The sequence below is a fragment of the Acanthisitta chloris genome, unplaced genomic scaffold, assembly GCF_000695815.1.
Source record: "Acanthisitta chloris isolate BGI_N310 unplaced genomic scaffold, ASM69581v1 scaffold24018, whole genome shotgun sequence".
NCBI classification, from domain to species: Eukaryota; Metazoa; Chordata; class Aves; order Passeriformes; family Acanthisittidae; genus Acanthisitta; species Acanthisitta chloris.
This window is the reverse complement of record NW_008685710.1, coordinates 1-8,708: the sequence shown is the minus strand read 5'-3', so window position 1 is coordinate 8,708 and position 8,708 is coordinate 1. Positions and strand designations below refer to the sequence as shown.

Below are 8,708 nucleotides of genomic sequence, written 5' to 3'. Positions count from 1 at the left end.
AAAAGTAGATTGGTTTTCACACACGAGAGCCTTTCCAGGAGTTTGGAAGAGGCTCCATATTCATGTTTTGTGCAATTGCCTGAGTTTGTCCAAGGTTCCCTGGAGGGCACTAACCTATGCAATTCCACCTGCGGGTTCTAGGAATTTGTCCAGAGCACAGCAGTTCAAGGCTTCTGTTTCCTGGGCTCTTTGTGGTGTCAGCATGTGAGGCAAACAGGGCCATTTCACCATGCTGATGACTGGGAGGGAGTTAATTATCTTCAGCCACAGTGAACTGAGGCTCTTTGCCCATTCTGCAACATCAAATGCGGTGCCAGATCATGGAGCATAAAAGGGTACTTGTTTATCCCCTGGATAATTCTCTTAACACTACCTTTTGCAGCAGTTGAAAGACAAAATTCCCCTTGAGGTTTTCTCTCTAGCCCTGTTGGTACATGTCTCTGCCCAGTTCTCAAGCCTAATTCTTATCTTCCCGTTTTTCCCTTTAGCTCATGGTGGTCCCATGTGGAGATGGGTCCCCCCGACCCCATCCTGGGGGTGACAGAAGCTTTCAAGCGCGACACCAACTCCAAGAAGATGAACCTGGGTGTGGGGGCATACCGGGATGACAACGGGAAGCCATATGTCCTGAACTGTGTTCGCAAGGTGAGCCGGGTGCTGGCTGCTGGGCAGGGCCAGGGCCAGGTGTCAGGCACCCTGGGAGGTCAGGGAGGGGGAAGGCCTCTAAGCAAGGTTTGTCTGTTGGTCCTTAAAATAAGCTTTGTCTCTAACAGAGCAGGACAGTGTTTCTGGATGTCTCCCTTAGCAGGACTAATGCTTTTGAGACAGGACAGAGCCGTTAAGTAGTAGAGGACAAAACAGGAAATACATGTCTTGTTCCCATTCAGGTAACTCTAGCTTGTTACTGACTTCCAGGAGCCTCCAACACACCTGTTCTCTTCACTTCAAGGTGTTTCTTGAATAGGCTGATATTCTCTAGGCCAGCCCACATGGGAGGAAAGAGCTAACATTGTCCCCTTAATGGATTAGTCTTAGAAATTCTACTGAGCCGATGTTACCAGTTTCCCCATAAGCCAGTCTAAAACTCCAGCCCAGGGAGTTGGGTGTGGACATTGCCCTTGAGGGGATTACAGGATCTTTCAGGGCTGTCAGGGTAGAAATAGGCTGTTAAATAGCTGTCAGCTGACACATATTGATTGGCTGCTCTTCTCAGTGCAGGGAGAGTGTGTTGTCAATTTGTCTCATCAGTGTGGGGCTTAAAGCCATCCCTTGCCCTCCCTCTCCCTGGGCAACTGGGTCACAACCAGGGAGCCTGGATGGTGTCACAGGACAGTCACAGGTGGTATGTGAATGCTGCCAGAGTCTGTCCCACTCCCAGCATGATGAGGCCCTGCAAAAGGCTTGTTGCCCTGTACCCTGTGTAGAGATTATCTCTGCCTTTCAGTAACACTCAAGTCTTGCCTTCCAGCAGGACAATTTCTGCTTGGGCGAAGAAATGTGTGTCCTTGTGCAGCAGTCTTGACTTACAACAGGCTGGAAATGGAGCTCTCTGGTGCTGGGTGTCCTGGCTCTGTTATACTGACACTGAGGGCTCTGGTGGCCACTGGACAACCACATCCCCTGGTAGAATCTGAAATGTTTTCTGCTGTCCCTTGCTTGGACTGAGCCCTGAAACTACTGTAAACCAACCTTTGCCCCTTTTGAGCAAGCAGATCTGCAGAGAAGTGACCTTGAGCTGTCCACCATCCTCTCCATGGTGATGCCTTTCTTGCTGAACCTGTGTCCTCCTTTCCAGGCAGAGGCCATGATAGCATCCAAGAAGATGGACAAGGAGTACTTGCCCATTGGGGGACTAGCAGATTTCACCCGGGCGTCTGCAGAACTGGCTCTGGGTGAAAACAGTGAGGCTTTCAAGAGTGGCAGGGTAAGGAGCAGAGTGGGACACTGGGGGTGGGCAGCACTGTCTGACACACAGTTGGTACATGGGTGCCCAGCAAAAGTGGAAGAACTGGTGGGGGTACTGATGCCTCTGAGTTGTGGGCTGGCTAGGCCCAAGGATAACTGTTTGCTCTGAAGGCTGGGGTGAAACAGCCCTGTCCAAGGAGGGGATTTAACCTTGCCAAGGTCCCAACTCCCTGTCCTGCAGCTGGAGCTGCTGATGACCCATGCAGTGCCCTCCAGCCTCTTATCCCTGTTTTGGTGTGCTTCTGCCAGTGCTGACACAGTGACTGTATTGTACCATGGCTGCTCAGACCCAGGTGTTTGTTTCTTCCCTTGCAGTATGTCACTGTGCAGGGTATTTCTGGAACTGGATCTCTGCGAATTGGAGCCAACTTTTTGGTGAGTTCCTGTCCAGTGGGGCAAGGAAAGGGTGTATTTTGACGAGAGCTGAATCTTCTTGCTTCTTGAATCTGTTCAACCTGTTTGAGTGCACTGTTTTTCTCTTGATCAGCAACGGTTCTTCAAGGCTAGCCGTGATGTGTATCTCCCCAAACCATCCTGGGGCAATCACACCCCCATTTTCCGTGATGCTGGCATGCAGCTTCAGGCTTACCGCTACTACGACCCCAAGACATGCAGCCTTGACTTCTCTGGAGCTATGGATGACATTTCTGTGAGTTGCCTTCCATGCCTGGAAGCAGGGAGGTGGTTTGGGGAGATGGATGGTGATCTTACTTTAGCCTAAATGCGATGAAACAGCATGAAGCTGTGTCAGGGGAGGTTTAGGCTGGATATTAGGACAAAGTTCTTCACCCAGAGGGTGGTTGGATGCTGGAACAGGCTCTCCAGGGAAGTGGTCATGGCGTCAAGCCTGACAGAGCTCAGAAAGTGTTTGGACAACTCTCTTGGGCACATGCTGGGATTCCTGGAGTTGTCCTGTGGATGTCCAGGACTTGGACTTGATGATCCATGGGTCCCTTCCAACTCAGGGTGTTCTGTGATTCTATTTTGCCTGAAGGCACCAAATCAAGGCTGGAAGCCTTGCAGAGCTCATCTTAGCTGCTGAGGAGGGTGCTGAGATATCATTAATTATTCAATCTCTGTAACATCTTCCTTAGAAAATTCCGGAGAAGAGCATCATCCTCTTGCATGCTTGTGCTCACAATCCCACTGGGGTGGATCCCCGGCAGGAGCAATGGAAGGAGTTGGCAGCTACAGTGAAGGTGAGCAGTGTCCCAGGGGTACTGTGCTGTTCCTGGGAAAACCATGTCTTTGGCCTTTCATGGGTGGCACCTGGTCTTCACTGCACTAAAGGTTACTCCTTTCCCTAAAGCCTGGATGGTGTCATGTTCCTGACAGCAGCCAGATAAATGCACCCGTAGTGCTTCTAGCTGACCATCAGGCTCTCTGCTGGCACCTTCCCAGGAAGCTGGGGTAGGGAGACCTGAAAGGAGAGCAGCAGGGTTGAAGGAATGAGCTATGATCACTGGAGTGGAGCTCCCAGTGTTGGTATATTAAAAATCCTGGAAGATCTTTCATGTGCCTGGTGTCTGCTTGCAAGCTTCAGATGGAAACAGACAGGGACAAGTTCAACCTTCTCCTCCTCCCTGCTGCTCCTTCAAGCTGTAGCCAGTGTAATCTGGCCTTGGTAGTGTCCTGAGACTGGGTAGATAGCAAAGTGGCTTCTGTGGCTTACAGAAGGCCGTGGGTCTCCTGACTGAGGGGCAGTGCAGCTGGGTTATCTGCTTGGAGGCACTGGAAGGGCAGGCAGTTGCCTAGAGAGTTCCCAAGTGGTTTTCCTGGAAACTGATAATACAGAAGATACTGAAATAGAATATTTTATTACTGTTCAATCCAATTTTGCTTTGTGGACCAGACTGCACATACCATAAATGCACTGAAGAGTCTTTAGCTGCTACTTTGATATGTGTGGGTAGCTGCAGGTCTTGGGCTACTTTCCCTGTGGCAAATGAAGAGGAAAGATTCTAGTTCTGGAGGAACTAGAGGAACACTGCATGGCTCTTTTCAGCCTGCTGCCCTGCTCCCTAGGGGGATGTTCAGTCTCTCCTCTCTTTACTGACAGAAACGAAACCTCCTCGTGTACTTTGACATGGCCTACCAGGGCTTTGCCAGTGGGGACATCAACCGGGATGCCTGGGCCGTGCGGTATTTCATCGATCAGGGCATCAACATCGTCTTGTCACAGTCCTACGCCAAAAACATGGGGCTGTACGGTGAGTAGGGCAGGTGGCATGGAAACTGTTTCATCCAGGCTGCCAGAGGGATCCTGCTGCCTCCAGGGTTTAGCAGCCAGTGTCTTCCTGCTGCCTGTGTTCATCCTGCAGTATGGAGTGGGGACAACCCACTGGGAGCTGGTGGAGGTCCTTCTATAGAACAGGCATCTGCTACAGCTGTGTGGCGTTAGGTGTTAGAATACAAGAAGGATATAAAGCTTTTAGAGAGTGTCCAAAGGAGGCTACAAAGAGGGTGGAGGGTCTAGAAGGTGAAGCCATATGAGGAGCAGCTGAAGGCACTTGGCTTGTTCAGCTGGAGGAGACTGAGGGCAGAGCTCATTATGGGCTGCGGCTTCCTCACGAGGGACAGCAGAGGAGCAGGCACTGATGACTTCTCTCTGATGACAAGTGACAGGACCCAAGGGAACAGCATGGAGCTGTTCCTGGAGCAGCTGAAGTGTCAGGGGAATTTTAGGCTGGATATTAGGAAAAGGTTCTTCATCCAGAGAGTGGTCAGGCCCTAGAACTGGCTCCCCAGGCACAGCACCAGCACCAAGCCTGCCAGAGTTCAAGCAGCATTTGGGCAATGCTGTCAGGCACACAGTGGGATTCTTGGGGTTGTCCTGTGTAGGGCCAGGAGTTGGATTGATGATCTTTGTGGTGGGGCCCTTCCAACTTGGGATATTCTATGATTCTCTCCAGGGGAGCGTGCAGGTGCCTTCACGGTGATCTGCAGTGACGCAGATGAAGCCAAGAGGGTCGAGTCACAGCTGAAGATCCTCATTCGTCCCATGTACTCCAACCCACCTGTGAACGGAGCCCGCATTGCCTCTACCATCCTGAACACCCCTGACCTACGGAAGGAGTGGTAAGAAGGAAACCCTAATGTTCACAGCAGTGAGGTGTGAGGTCTCTTCGTGGTAGCCCTGTGCTGTGCTTACTGCCTGCTGCTGTCATGGGCAGCTCTTAGCTTCAGGGTTACATGTTACATTCAGTCAGAACTATGTGCCACCACTTCCCCTTGGAGAAATCCCAGCTCATGTCCTGGAATCAGCTGGTATTGCTCCAGCGTGATGCAAATGGGTTTTCCTTGTGTTACCAAGGCAGAAAACACTGTAAGGAGGGCATAAAGCTCCCCTAGGACTGAGGGCTGCAGGACCTGCCTATCCAAGGAGCATAGAAAGACTGAGGTGTTTTAGCCATGTAGTATGTCTCACATGGGGGATGTGGAATCATAAGCCCCCTGGGAATAAGACCCAGGAATGTAACCTTCGTGCCCTAAGCTTGCTTCTTGGCATCAGCCTGTGCTGTTCTCCCAGCTCCTCAGTGCTGAGTCTCTCCCAGCAGCTGGCCTGGCAGAACAAAGGCTGGCAGTGTGCTGTGGCCTTGCTGGGGGCTCATTCTGTTGGCAGCCTGACTTGTGCCTGATCCAGGGCCCAGCAGAGACATCTCCTAGCTGTGCTGCCTTGGAGCAGGGCCTGTGTGCCTGTGCTGGAAGCTACCCCTGCACTCTTGGTTAATGTGCAGGTATTATTTTATCTGAGTTTGGGCAGTGCTGTCATGAAACATCCTACTGACCCTTGGCTTTCAGAAGTGAGAGATGCATATACTCTGGTAGTAGTGTCCAACAGATATGGAATAAATAAATGGCTGTCACCTTTGGAGAAGGAGTACTTGAGGAGAAAGAAGCAGCTCCCCAGATAGAGTTACAGGTTCATGCTCCCTGGTCTTTGCTCATCTGCATCCCCATATGAGGCCTCTCCAGGTGGAGAGGTTGATTTCTGGTATCTGGGGTGGGGAGAGCAGTGCTGGTGTATTTCAACCCTGCTCTGAGTGTTTCCTTGGTTGGCTCCTCAGGCTCGTGGAGGTGAAGAGCATGGCTGACCGGATCATCAGCATGCGGACTCAGCTGGTGTCCAACCTCAAGAAAGAGGGATCCTCCCACAACTGGCAGCACATCACTGACCAGATCGGCATGTTCTGCTTCACAGGGCTGAAGCCTGAGCAGGTAAATACAGTTCCTGTGGTCTCAAGGTGTCATCTGCAGTCCTTGTCGGTAAGGTTTTGACTGCAGGTGCCAAAATGAAACCTGATAATTAGTTTTTCCTCAGGGGGAACATCCTCTGAGCCCTCAGCACTGGCACATCATGGGATCTGGGTCTTGCTCTGTTCCTTGCGTTGCTTGTGGAGGTTGAAAGCAAACATAGCCTGCACATCTGTCAAAGGAAGCAGTCACTTGGTGCAGCTCTGAGGTGACCTTAAAGGTCAGCTCCGGTGAGCTGACTCTCCCAGCTGAGCATCTGCAGTGTTGCTGCATGGCCAGAGAGCCAAGCAGCATCTCGGTGTACAGGGTGAACTGCTGGCTCTGTGGGAAGTGGGATGCCATGTCTGCTGGCACCCAGCTTGCTTGGAGTTTCAGCAAGCTGGGTAAATTTGCACTCTGCTGACAGAGCAGAGGTTGGCCTGTGGTTTGAACTCTGCTTTTTCACCCCAGGTGGATCGGTTGATCAAGGAGTTCTCTGTCTACATGACAAAGGATGGACGGATCTCTGTGGCAGGAGTTACATCAGGCAATGTAGGTTACCTGGCTCATGCCATCCATCAAGTCACAAAGTAAAGACAAACATGTACCCTGGAGTTGGTGGCTTTCCCTTCCCCACCAGTTGAAGATGGGGAGGGAAAAGAAACAAGCAGAATACTTCCAACCACAGCACTTGAAGCCGCTGCTGAATGTATCTTGTAGATGAGTTGTTGTAGAAGCCTAGTCAAATCCGCCCTGCCCTGTGGAGCAGGGACATCATTGCTGGCTCCTGCTCATCACAGCCATTCTTCCCTGCTGTCCGTCCTTTCTCCATCAGCCCCAGCACCCATCTGCGCTGGAGGAACCAAATGCTTAGCAGTGCCATCCTACCAGTGTAGGCACCAAAGGCTTCCCCACACTTGTTCCTCCATGAGAAGGCTTTGTGAGGCTGTTGGCTGCTGGCCCAAGCAGCAGCAGGCAGGGAGCTGGGTGGGCTAAGAGGGAGAGCTGCTCTGGTGTGCCCTTCCAACCTCCTCAGCCGTTTCCTGTTGCCAGCAGGCTCTATCCTCCTCCATCCTCCCAGCCCCGGGGCTGGCCAGCACCAAAGCTGTCCTCTGACAACCAGCTCTGAGGACTTCTTGTTACCAAACTCTGCTCCGTCACTGGCTTCGCTCTTTCCATCTGGGACTCTCCTTTCAGGTGTAATTCACAGTGGCATTGGTGCGTGGGGCAGACCAGTGTCCCTCCTGTAAACTTGCCTGGTTCTCCTGACTTCACTCTCCTACCCTGAGGTCAAACAATTTCTCATTCCCCCCCAATAAGAACCTCCTCTGAAAACTGCTCTCTGGTGGCCTCTGCCTCACCCCATTCCTGCCCTAAGCCCAGCAGACCAGGCCTGTACCTCCAGCAGCCCTCCCTTCAGTATTTGTGCATGTCCCAAAGCCAAGAGGTTGGCCCTGCTGTGTCCACCCTTGTGTGGGGATGTGGGGTGTCCCTCTTCTGCTCTGTTCACCCAAGTTTCTGGTGATACCAGGAAGACAGAAGGCCAAGATCCTGAGAGAAGTCTGAGAGCTGATGACTCAAAAAACATTCTGTCCTAAACTGGGTGCCCCTGAGGCCCTGTGGCTCACTGGACTCCGGTTTTTAATGCAAATAAACTGGTACATGGCTGTGTTGAGCTGGGGACTTCATCCTGTCCTTGTGCAGATGGATCCTGCCCCTTCCATGCACCAAACATTCCCTCTCAGGGATGTTCCAGCACACAGGGTCTTACATGGCCAGTGAAACCCTAATCTCCTCAGAATCCCACATAGAGCCCAGTTCCCACCAGTGTGCCCCAAGAGCACAGGGGATGTGAGCTGAGGTTGTCCCAGGTGGGAGTTGGTGTCATGGAGCTGAAAGCCTGTGGGCTTGAATGGAGGTGTCAGCAGGGAGAGTGTGAGTTCCCAAAGGCTGTCTCTATCGGTACATGGGACCATCCTCAGCCACTGGAGCAAATTGCAGTTTCTCCCTGCGGCAGGCTATGGTGCCTCCCTAGGCAGACCTGGGAGTATTACCTCTGAGTCTGCATGAGCTTCCTCCACCCGCTGTCACCTTTCCTCTCTGCAGCCATACCAGGGTATTTAACGGAGCAGTCCTCATTTCTCCTTCCTGCCCAGAGCAGCTGTGTGCCCCTCGGAGCAGGGACAGCCCAGTCTAGTGCACGTCGTTGCCGCATTTGCTGGCAGGCTGGAGCCTCCCGCTGCTCCCCGACAGAGGGTTTGCACCTCCACACCGCTTGTCTACCTGGCCCGACGCCCCCAGCCGCTGCTTGTGTCCTTTGTGCAATAAACCGCTTTCCGTGCTGCTCCCGTCGCCGTGGGTGCTGCCCCGTGGCGCTGAGGGTTCCAGTGCTGTGGTCCCCGGTTCTGCGTGGCTCCGAAGCCTCCTCTCCTGCCCTTTTACCCCGCGTGGGGCCGTTCTCTGTACAATAAAAGCATCCTGGAGCACAGCGCTGTCTCTCGCCCTCTCCT

At 52.5% G+C, this 8,708-nt stretch overlaps 1 protein-coding gene across 1 annotated transcript; it reads left to right on the top strand.

Annotated features, from left to right (window-relative positions):
- Window positions 1-492: 492 nt before the first annotated feature.
- Window positions 493-7,310, top strand: GOT2 (glutamic-oxaloacetic transaminase 2, mitochondrial). The gene is made up of 9 exons (XM_009079881.1): window positions 493-645; window positions 1,796-1,924; window positions 2,281-2,340; window positions 2,453-2,614; window positions 3,060-3,164; window positions 4,025-4,175; window positions 4,878-5,043; window positions 6,033-6,183; window positions 6,670-7,310. Exons 1-9 carry the CDS (start codon window positions 511-513, stop codon window positions 6,790-6,792), a joined length of 1,182 nt encoding a protein of 393 aa, XP_009078129.1. The 5' UTR covers window positions 493-510; the 3' UTR covers window positions 6,793-7,310.
- Window positions 7,311-8,708: the final 1,398 nt, after the last annotated feature.